General features: G+C 44.4%; 2 protein-coding genes across 5 annotated transcripts; both read left to right on the top strand.

Moving 5' to 3' along the window:
- The first annotated feature begins 9 nt into the window (after positions 1-9).
- On the top strand, positions 10-4137 carry ddb2 (damage-specific DNA binding protein 2). The gene is made up of 11 exons (XM_056598308.1): positions 10-119; positions 213-311; positions 410-498; positions 581-772; positions 951-1117; positions 1251-1350; positions 1461-1638; positions 2385-2530; positions 2769-2924; positions 3524-3569; positions 3669-4137. Exons 2-11 carry the CDS (start codon positions 287-289, stop codon positions 3935-3937), a joined length of 1368 nt encoding a protein of 455 aa, XP_056454283.1. The 5' UTR covers positions 10-119; positions 213-286; the 3' UTR covers positions 3938-4137.
- Positions 4138-6726: 2589 nt separating this feature from the next.
- Positions 6727-11558, top strand: LOC130388783 (kelch repeat and BTB domain-containing protein 4-like). 4 transcript variants are annotated; one of them, XM_056598306.1, is made up of 5 exons: positions 6727-6785; positions 7849-8323; positions 8589-8730; positions 8837-8943; positions 9034-11558. In XM_056598306.1, the coding sequence occupies exons 1-5, from the start codon at positions 6745-6747 to the stop codon at positions 9892-9894; spliced, it is 1626 nt and encodes a 541-aa protein (XP_056454281.1). In that variant the 5' UTR covers positions 6727-6744; the 3' UTR covers positions 9895-11558. The 4 variants fall into 4 exon arrangements, with proteins under 4 accessions (XP_056454281.1, XP_056454279.1, XP_056454282.1 ...); XM_056598304.1 differs by lacking the exon at positions 6727-6785 and adding an exon at positions 6794-7034; XM_056598307.1 differs by lacking the exon at positions 6727-6785 and adding an exon at positions 6794-7422 and having other exon boundaries at positions 9034-11556.
- The last annotated feature ends 147 nt before the right edge of the window (positions 11559-11705 follow it).

An 11705-nucleotide genomic window follows, 5' to 3' on the forward strand; every position in this document is an offset into this window, starting at 1 on the left:
AGCACTGCCACCTACCGTTCACCAACGGTACCACACGACAAGTTACAAAACATTACATGTACTCACGTGTACGATTAGGTCCAGGAACAAGGGGGTTCTTCCAGCGAACAACGACATGCGTAAGCTTGATTTGACATAGAATTTTCTGATTGACTTTATCTTCGAAAACTACTTATAACTGTTTTTTGCACAACGATGCTTACATTCCACAGAGAGAAGATGAAAAGTAAAATGAAGTGAATCATTGAGTTCCGGGCGAACTATTGCTAAAAAGAAAGTACGCAATATGACGGGGAAGACCACAAAAGCAGGTATGTATTGCTGGCTCAGGTATAGCGTATACGGCCAAAACTATATGCAGTATTTAATAAAATTTCCTTCAACGACTCCTCTACAAACTATTTATCAGGAACCTACAGGAGAGGCGGGCCCAGAAGCATCTTGCACTACATTTATAAGAGCACTCTGGGGGAAAGCCTCCATTCCCAAATTCGACAGGTAAGATTTATATTCATGGATGGTGATTTTTCCAAGGTGACACTACAGTCTCAATCACTATCTTGTAAAACTGCTGTTTCAGTGCCTCCAGGAACCATTCGTTCGCTCCCTTGAGTCCCACAGTCTCCACCGAACTGCCAGCCCGTTTAACCGCAGAATCACTGTGCTTGAATGGCACCCTACTCACCCCACCACCCTGGCTGTGGGCTCCAAGGGCGGGGACATCATGCTCTGGAACTTCGATGGCCTCAACAAGGTCACTTTCATTCAAGGGGTGAGAAAGGCATAAACTGTGGTCACTGGTCATCATTTACAATTCACACACTACATATGGTCACTGTGTAGAATCATTTCATCACTTCTCCTCGTTAATGAGATGGGGGTGCTAGAGATAGCAATTGAGTAGGAGCAATTCCTCTGTGAAAATGATGCATTTGTCTTGTTGTGCCCAGAAAGGAGCTGGAGACTTCATTGGAGGGATGAAGTTCTGTCCAACGGACCTCTCCAAGGTATACACAGCCTCTGGTGACGGCACTCTGTCGCTGCGGAGCTTTGAGTGCTGCACGTCCACCGTCCTGTCCACCACTAAAGACTGTAGCCATGACTACCACGATGTCTGGTGAGCTTTGAGATCAAACGCCAAGGCTGTTTGTTTATGCTACAAATACTTTCACACATTTAGTGTATTTCCAGATTGACGTGTCCTTTGACAGCCCTTCTCGGTTAAAACATGGCAACGTCTTCCCTTCCAGCTACTGGTACTGCTGTGTAGACGTGTCTGTCAGCAGACAGATGCTGGTGACTGGGGACAATGTTGGACAGTTGTCATTACTGAGTCTGGAAGGCCAAAAAGTAAAGAACCCCAGAATAAAATATATACATGTTATAATAAATATATTTATGTTCTCCTGTAACAATGTCCTCTTTTAGCTATCAAAACACATTTGTTTGCTTGATCCTAGATCTTTAGCGACAAGTTGCACAAAGCTAAAGTGACGCACGCAGAGTTCAATCCCCGATGTGATTGGCTGATGGTTACTGCCTCGGTGGACCACACAGTCAAACTCTGGGATTTGAGAAACATAAAGGACAAGAAAAGCTTCCTCCATGAGATGCCACATGACAGGGCTGTGAACTCAGGTACATTCAAATATGGGAAAGTGATGTACAATGAAAACAAAGATTGACCCGAATAAATTGAATTAACAGAGAACATGTCCCTTGAGCGATTGACAGATGAGTTTTCTTTCCAGCTCAGATGTCCTCTAATTGAGTAAATGGCTGCAATAGGAAAGTAACAGTGTGCAGGTCGACTTTATTTACAGATCCCTTATCATGCTTTTTTAGGATTAATAATTGCATTTGGGGGTACTACTAGAATAGGGTTACATGACTATGTTAAAATGCCCCTTATTCTCACACTGTTAATTTTAGCAAAAGCAAATTTGGCATTTTTCAAAAACATTCAGACATGTATCATGTCGCTTAAAGGTCCCCCTCCCCGAGTGGCCCAGTCTGCTGTGATTGGTCAACACGCCCACTCGGTGGCGATTGGTCGAAAGCTTGGTGTGTGTGGCGGAAAATCCCCCCCCCCCCCCCCCCCAATAAATTGTGATCATTGCGGGTTGCCGGGAAGCGCGACTTCCCACTCCCACTGACATCACCGTTACGGAAGTAAAGTTTGACAGCAAACAAGCTGTTTCACGCGCTTATTGAGGGTCGTTCTCGTTGGGCGCGAAGACTCCCCCTGGCTCAGACTTAATTTTTTGAGCTTAGCAGACGTAAAACATGTATACGAACATCATATAACATTCTAAAGCAAAGGAAAAAGTTGAAAAAGCATGATATCAACCCTTTAACAAAGCACTGTTTGTTTTCTCCCACAGCATACTTCAACCCTTCTGACTGCTCAAAGCTGCTCACCACTGACCAGCGAGACCAGATCCGGGTCTTCTGCTCTTCTGATTGGTCCAGACCACAGCATGTCATCCAACACCCACACCGGCAATTTCAACATCTCACACCCATCAAAGTGGGTTCCCCCTCCAACAATATCATCTGTCATGGTTTTAGTAATCGCAGTGGCTGTTTGCTATAAAGTTACGTAGCAGAAGTTTATCTCCAAAGCGACTGCATGTCTGGCATACATACATGTGATTAATAAACAGCTGGGGTCGAAGGCATCTTACTGTCGGCAGGGGGTTGAAACATTCTGAACACGGGACTTATTTCACTGCGTGGCTCTCATATGATCAACCATACGTCCACAGGCCACGTGGCACCCCGTGTACGACCTCATCGTGGTTGGCCGCTATCCAAACGATAAAGTCTGCCCCGGGGATGTGAGGAGTGTGGATGTGTATGATGCCAACACAGCAGAGCTGGTGTGTCAAATGCAAGATCCCAGTGCCTCTGGGATCATCCCTGTGAGTATGTTAGATAGGTTCAAGAGCACTGGGCTTTAAGTGTCTTTGTTACTGTCTGATAAGGAATCAATTATTTTTGGACACTTGCTTGACAGCAAAGTATTTGATTTAATTCTCTAGAGTATGATCATGGGAAGATACAGGCAGCAATTTACCAAGCAAGCATTCCATGAGACAATGGGTGTACATAATTGTTATAAGGAAACGTTCACATTGTGGGCAGTAACAACAAAGGAAACAAAGGTGAGGGGGAGTGACCATCTAGGAGAGTTTCTGACTAGCCAGGGCAAAAGTCAGCCATGGCGGGAGAGACCAAGTTCATTTGCAATACACTATGGGTGAAGTGGACATGTCTGCAAGGCTGCATGCAAGGCAGCAAGACAGTTAAAGGAATCTAAACAACAAATAGTCAGTAGATTGGCCTCAGTATCAGACTTCGTGGCTTCAGTGCAAATAAAAACTACCTCTAGGTCCTAGGAGAATGTATACAAATTCCTTTTCAATTGACTAGTAATGATATAAACCTTGTTAATATAATTATATAGTTACGATTAATATTACGACACTTTCGACATCTGTACTTTATTGATGTGTTGCAGGTCAACAAATTCAACCCGAGAGGTGATGTCATAGCCTCTGGAATGGGTGAGTTGAAACTGAAACTGAAACCTGAATTCAATTCAGAAACACGGAACCATGGGTGCATCCGTACGGTGCTTAACCAGGTGGCCGTGTGCACCGCAGGGAGCAACATCCTGGTGTGGAAGTGGGACGGCTCCCCATGGAGGGAGCGCGGTGAGCCGACTGAGGGAGAGGGGTCCAGGGACACGAGCTCCAGGGGCCAGCGGGGCAGCAGGCCGACGCGGCCTCCCAGGGAGGGGAGGTCTGCGGCTGGGGACGCAAGGCTGAGGAAGAAGAGATCTGCCCTGGAGGAGGGAGAGACACAGACTGTGGCCAAGACCAGGTCCAAGAGCACGGTGAAGACTAAAGCACAGAGGGGAAAGAAGAAGTAAAGACGGACCCATGGAAGATGCTGATTGGTGTTGTTTATTTGTATATAAGGTACCGGATGTTCTTGTACATGTGATCATTCAGGTTGTAGCACTCTCCAGGGATTTGTCCATTCACTTAAGCCTAAGGTTATACAGGCGAACAAATTCTATTGTATACTTTTATGTTTTTTGTACTGTTGTTAAATAAAAGGTTATTTGATGATTTGATTATTATTTTATGTTTAGAAAGCATGTTAAAAGTTGCAGTGTGTAGCATTAAGTGGTATCTAGTAGCGAGGTTGCTAATTGCAAACAACTGAATTACAGTTTTTCTCAGTCGCTTTGGTACATTTCTTAGATCAGAATTGAAATTTGCAAAACAGTAAGTGCATTTCTCAAAATAATTCGTACAAATAGCAAAGCACCATGGATTTCATGCAAAAGCAAGTCTCTTGCTCAAAATCCTTAGTTTGTTTCTCAAAAGTAAATATCTGTGTCAATTAACATGTGAGTGCCATCAAAATGACAAGTCATTGTGGACGGATAAGACAGTCAAATTGCTTCGGCATGTTGTCAATATAACAGTGTACTCTGGAGGGATGTTCTGATGTAAACCATGGCTAAAGTTTTGAAGACAATTATTGTAAATTCTAAGTTACACCTTAGTGTATGTGGGAGATTGATTGCAAGAGACTGGACAAGATTCACATTTACGCTTTGACTGTTTGCACTGTAATTTGTTGACAGACCATGTCATTGCTAGAAATGTGAACATAGGAAAATCTCCTTAGGGATGCATCTCCTTCCTACATGCATTGCTGTAGGAATTACAGTGCAGTCATCCTACACCTCCTGACGTTCCTGTCTGTTGGGCCACAAATTCTCAGACAATGTAACATTGTGTTGTGCTCCAGCTATATATACTTGCCAGTTCATGGTTCAGGAGATGCACCTTTGAGCTATTCCAGTAAACTGGTTGATCTAACACTTCACACATTTCCCTTCTTTAGAGAAAGTCTAGATTCACCTGGTAGCAATTTACCAATTCAGGACAGATTTAGAAAAAAAGTCTAATGGAAATGTATAGAAATATGCTTGACATATGACAACTTGTTCAACCATTTTGCATGTAAAGACTTATGCAATGAACTAATGCCTAAATGTTGTGGGGGTGAGACTATTCAATAGAGACCCATTACAATACATTTTGATCAACATGACATAAGCAATTGATAATTAAGAAAGAGCAGAGAATTGTACATAATCATTTGCATGAATGTAGCAAAGCATTTGCAACTTGTTCAAAGAAATGAGAAACTGCTTTTTTGATTTGCACAAACGACACAATGATGTGAAGATTGAACAGGTAGTTTCGAGAATTTCAATTCTGATCTGAGAAATGTACCAAAGCGACTGAGAAAAACTGTAATATAGGTCATGTGTCGACTCTGCAAGGGTCAAGTGATAATTATTTATACAGCATAGGCCTACATTGTTTTAAAAGTGTAGGTTCTATACGTTATAATTGCACAAAATAAAAATTCTATCTTTCGTATAAGTGATGCTAAATATCGTCATGTTAAAAGGATGATTGATTGCCCCGCAGTTCCTGAACGGTGACATTTGCCAGTCGTTGAAGTATCCCAGCCCAGGCGAGTTGGTCCTCTTCTCTTTCGAGGGTCTTTGCTAAATGTGCTGAGTACACTATAGTCAGGACGAGGCTGTCAAACTGGACCCGAGAGTTGGACGTATGCCTCGGACCCTTAAGTGTGCTCAGCATGGCCTCCACTGAGGGCAGGGTTTTGGGGATATTGTCGTTGATTTGAGCCAGAAAAGCCCGACCCTGCCTCATGGACGCCATCTCTCTATCAAGCAAGACAAAGTTGTTGTCCTGGTCAATCTCAACCCCTCCGAGCAAGAACTGCAAATTAAAGATGCGAATGTCTTTAGTATGTACAAACATGGGTTAAAAAAAATGGGTTAGATATCATAGATTAGATAGAATCAACGTGAACACCAGAATGCATTTGAACGCGGGAGAAGCACCTCATATATGAAGTTTGCATCACCGACTGATGTGCTGCTCCGAGGGGTGACGTATATGAGTGCAGCCACGTCCACTGTTCATAAAATGATGGGTTAATTGAAAGTATTAAGACAATGATGGCTGCGGACTAAAAGCCAGATAATATGAATCGACCCTTACCGTAAAAAATCTGTCCAAACGACAGACATAAAACTATCTGGCAGCAGAATCTAAGTTTAAATTGCATTCTCATCATTTTAATGCCTTTTTCAGTCGGTATAACCCACAGCTACATCCCATCCACCACTGCCTTCACGCAAGTAGACTGAGACTTCCCAGTCCAGACCTGAATGCCGTGCATTTTTTCTCTCTGGAAAAAAAGGACCAGCAGCCAGTTGGCTAAAATATTTTTTTTCTTCACGCTTTTCCTTTTCAGATATATCACCTGCTTCTGTTTAACAATGCTAGGGTAGGTCTACTGTGAAGTTCATCGACATTTCACTGTCTAGAATGTCAGATTGTAAAATGTTGCCCACCTAAATTCCCTCATGGCATTGACTTCTATAAAAACAGAATGAGCGCAATGACTGTATTAACTACTTTTGAGAGCCTCATCTTGGAGCCCATAATGAATTACATGACTCTTTCCCTTCCCAGGCCAAACTAAAATCCAGACTACAGTAAGGGGACTCTGCCACCAGATGGTGCCAGAAGTCAAACTGTAGTAAGAAGCCTCCACCACCAGATGGCGCTAGAAGTCAAACGGAGGTAAAGCATGAGGTAAAGGGGACTCCACCACCAGATGGCGCCAGAAGTCATCGCAGCGACTCGATTTACTTCCGGGTAAAAGTTCAAAATATCCACGAATGATAGAGCTGTGTTCGAAATCGTTCCCTATTCACTCACTCACTATTGCCTATATAGTTTTCATGACATAGTGCACTATATGGGGAACGAACAAACGAGAATTCGGAAACTATCTGAACATTTCTAAACGTCATTTGCCTCAGTAAATGCGCCGGGTATTTGTGTGAGCAGACAGATGCGCCCACATCATGTAAACAAACCGGACTCTCACGAGGAAAGCTGGAGGTTGTATTGATGTTGAATGTTACATTTCCTTCAAGTTTTTTTTAATTAATTTTTGAATGTTACATTTTCTTTGTTAAATCCCAAATAAATTGCTGACATTTCTAAACGAAAGCCGGAGACTCCCTCATTAAATGTATTCGTTTTCGCGGTTATTCAACTTCTTCTTCTCCTCCGGAAAAATACGAGCGCATTGCATTGTGGTATATGGGAGTAACATGTAGGGAACATCGTATGTACTCTCAAATTCTGGGTATTTAAGTGCACTATATAGTGCATGAAATTAACCACTGAGAATTCGAACACCACTACAAAATGGCGAGCACCCTATATAGTGCATTATATCCGTGATAGGGAACGATTTCGAACACAGCTACGAAGTGAAGAAAAGGTAAATAAGTTATTTATAGTTCACCGTGTAAACCACTACCATTTTCCTTATGAATATGAAATTATTAAATACCATACAATCTATTGACTGGCATCATATTAATTCATTTTACAGGCCGTCAGCGTTCGTTATCTTAACTAAATGAATGCTACCACTAGCCCTATGCCGTTAGCTGCACGCAGCAGGTACTCGGGGAACAAGTTCTGTACAATCACATGTATTCTCTTTCTGTTTGGTTGTATGCACATGTACGCAATGCATTAAACTTCACTTTCCACCAAGTCAACTCTCACCAAAACATAAACAACAAATGATTTATAGGGACTTGGTATACTATAGCAGACGAGTTCAAATTTTTGAGAATGTGTGTGCTTGGTCCCTTTTGAATGTACAAACAATAATACTATTCACCTTCACAACCCTCAGGCCAATATTCGTGATGGAGTCAGCTGAGGAGAGTGGTCTCAGTGTGGGGGGCTCGGTGGGAGAGGAGAACTACTTCCTGGGGTACACCTTCACCGACCGCTCTCACTCAAGCCGTGTGGTCAAGAGCATCATGGACCTCTGTTTGGAGGACGGCCTGTTTGCCGACGTCACCATCAACGTGGACGGCAAGGAGTTCCAGCTGCACCGCCTGGTTCTGTCCGCCCAGAGCAGCTTCTTCCGCTCCATGTTCACCTCCAACCTCAAGGAGTCCCACAACCGCAGCATCGAGCTGAAGGGCGTCAGCGCCACCGTGTTCCAGCTGCTGGTGGACTACATCTACCACGGCACCATCAAGCTGAGGGTAGAGGACCTGCAGGACACCTACGAGATGGCAGACATGTACCAGTTGACCGCTCTGTTCGAGGAGTGCTCCCGGTTTCTCTCACGGACGGTTGAGGTCAAGAACTGCCTACAGGTGATTGATTTGGTTCCACATTGGTGGCTTTAGGCATTATTGACGCCTTGGCTGGGAGGGGAGGGCAGGATAGTCTAGCAGTTTGGATGTTTGACTCCCAGACAGAGGGTTTGAATCCTCTTTAATTGATTCTACCTGTAGCAGTCCTGGAGACAGATGCTCCTACCTGCTCCTTCACCATATGAATCCAGGTTCACTTCCCCTAAATGGTTCATTAGTAAAATAACCATTGTGTGGCCTCTGTCTCATGGTGATCCGGCTGCAGGTGATGTGGCTTGCAGACAGACACAGTGACCAGGAACTGTACACTGCTGCCAAGCACTGTGCTAAGATCCACCTGGTCCAGCTGAATCAGACTGAGGAATTCCTCAATATGCCTCTCTGTCTACTCTTGGACATAATTAAAGGTATTCCTTAATTCTTCATGGTAAATGGAATGCCTGAATACTCTTGATGCCCGTTTGGTTGACTTATCCTATTTTATGAACTGAAATCAATCTTTTTGTGCTGCAGACGGTGTACCGAGCTCCCAGAACCCAAAGGTGGCGATCGACTCCTGGATAAACCACAACAAGGTGGAGAGAGAGGAGTTTTCTTGTGTTCTTCGGGAGAATCTCAAGGTAAAATCGATCTCCTTTAACGGGCGTTCCTCTCCCCAAGGTCTTCGTAATCTGTCTGCGTCTAACATGTGATACCGGTTCCGTCTGCAGGAGATCGGCGAGAAGGTCCACATCTACCTGATCGGCAAGGAGGAGACGCGGACGCACTCGCTGGCCGTCTCGCTGCACTGCGACGAGGACGACAGCGTCAGCGTGAGCGGCCAGAACAGCCTGTGCCACCAGATCACGGCGGCCTGCAAGCACGGCGGCGACCTGTACGTGGTGGGCGGATCCATCCCGCGGCGCATGTGGAAGTGCAACATGCACACCATGGACTGGGAGCGCTGCGCCCCGCTGCCCCGCGACCGCCTCCACCACACCATGGTGTCGGTGCCCGGCGAGGACGCCATCTACTCGCTGGGCGGGAAGACCCTGCAGGACACGCTGTCCAACGCCGTCATCTACTACACGGCGAAGGACAACATGTGGACCGAGAGCAGCCAGCTGGACACGGCCGTGTCCGGGGCGGCGGGGGTCAACCTGGGGGGCACCATCTACCTGCTGGGCGGCGAGGAGAACGACATGGACTTCTTCACCAAGCCGTCGCGCCTCATCCAGTGCTTCAACACGGCCACGCACAAGTGCCAGATCAAGCCCTACATGCTGCCGTTCGCCGGCTGCATGCACGCGGCGGCCCACATGGACGTGATCTTCGTGGTGGCCGAGGGGGACTCCCTGGTGTGCTACAACCCCCTGCTGGAGAGCTTCACGCGCCTGCGGTTCCCCGAGGTGTGGAGCTCGGTGCCGTCGCTGTGGAAGGTGGCCAGCTGCAACGGCAGCATATACGTCTTCAGGGACAAGTGCAAGAAAGGGGACGCCAACACACTTAAGTTCAACCCCGCTACGTCGGTGGTGTCCGTCATAAGAGGCATCAAGATTCTCCTCACGAACTGGCAGTTTGTGCTGGCTTGAAAAAAATGAATGAAAGCGTATGGCATAAGCACGGCTGCTCGATTACAAGGACTGTGTTTAGAGCCTGCACGTCAATAAACTGCTCCCGGCCTGGTTTGAGATGATACTCCATTGATGCTCAACAATGCGACTAGATATGTAAAGGAATAATAATGTGCTGGTGTAAAAAAAATCAGCCAACATGGTATAAAACCCCACAAAGAGTTGCAACAAGCAACCTCTGATAACCTCATATCTGGGTTTTCCTGTCATTAAGGGACTATCATCTCAATAGAGCAGTCTCCAGTCAAGTCTTGGTCTCTATGTCTAATGCTTTCAAACGACAACGCTTGTGAATAACATTTTAGAATAGATTCATTTCTGACACTGCAAACAGATCTTGGTGTTTTAAATGTGCGGGGAAACATTTTGATTGAAGCATGTAAAAATGTCTAAATCGTTCATGCATGTTCTTTTCTTGAATTATAGACGTTGGTGATATTGTTACATCATGAGGATTTCAGCTTTCCACTTCCTCAGTTCTCATTCCTAGCAGGATCTTTAAGGAAGGTTAACACCCACTGCAAGCACAGAGAACTCCTGCAGTTCTCGCGTCTTGGTAGGATAGCGATGGGGCTTTGCAATTGCCCAACAAACGCATCGTTATCGGGTTACGGGGCCCAGTTTCATAATATTGTGATTAACTTGTATGTTCATGTAAACAGACTTTTGTATCTTCGTACTTGACATGTTTCGACTACGTCCTGCAGCTCTCTCCTACAGAACATGTCAGGTACAAACAAATGAATACTAGTCTGTTTTACATGAACGTACAAGTTAATTTATCAAGTTAGACAACTTTCTTGAGATAATATTGTGATGTTTTGGCTGTCTGTTTTGAGGATGTTGTAATATAGCTCAATTAGACAGCAGCACACATCTTTTCTGTATGACTCGGACGACGGCTTGATAATAAGTATCATGGTTAGGGTTCCGCTAAACTATAAAACATCATGATTGGACACAATCATTTCCAATATCCGGACTGTTCCAAATGTAAATGAGCACATGGGTGGATATATTTTTTAACTGAGTAGGCTGTATGTTTGTGCAGCTGTTAGGTGTACCACTCCATCATTCTCCAGTCTCGATCTTCCAATGCCGTTCTTGTCATTTTTGCTCTAGAATGAAAAACACAAATATTGCTTTGAAATGATAACCAATAACGTACCAGTTGTCATGCTCTCTGTGCCATTGGGTATGGGTTCTTGTTTTGTGTATATGAATGGATGGGTTCAATATGAAAAATAATGTGGAACATAGAAAATGCTGCATTTGTTATTGTAAAAAGCAGCCTAGCGTTATATTGTTACAGTACTTCTTCCACATCCATTTCATTCTGTGCAACTGCTTATGTAATATTTGTTAATCTCCATGAATTTCTTGAAGTTTGAAGAATGAAGTTATTAAAGATAAAACAAAAACCTTTTGTTTTGATACCTGGAACCTCTCTTGTAGTATGAGTATTATGTTATACTTCCTACCCTATTTTGGCTCTAATAATTATTCTAAAGATACCAATCCAAAATACGGGTCTGGGGTAGGGCCAAAGCCACTGGATTGGAACAAATGTTGTAATCTGACCCAATGAAGGGACCAGTACTGAACACTGCTGAATCATTGTATCAAGGCCTTGGTGCATGAGCAAGGTATGAAATATGACTCGTTAACCATTATATTTTCTGTCAGTATGGACAGACATTAAGGTTACCTTAAATTGCACCTAGTGTCTCTGGGGCCGCACACAGACAGGAGGCACGACTCCTGAAAGA

The sequence above is a fragment of the Gadus chalcogrammus genome, chromosome 9 (genome assembly GCF_026213295.1).
Source record: "Gadus chalcogrammus isolate NIFS_2021 chromosome 9, NIFS_Gcha_1.0, whole genome shotgun sequence".
In the NCBI taxonomy this organism is placed as follows: Eukaryota; Metazoa; Chordata; class Actinopteri; order Gadiformes; family Gadidae; genus Gadus; species Gadus chalcogrammus.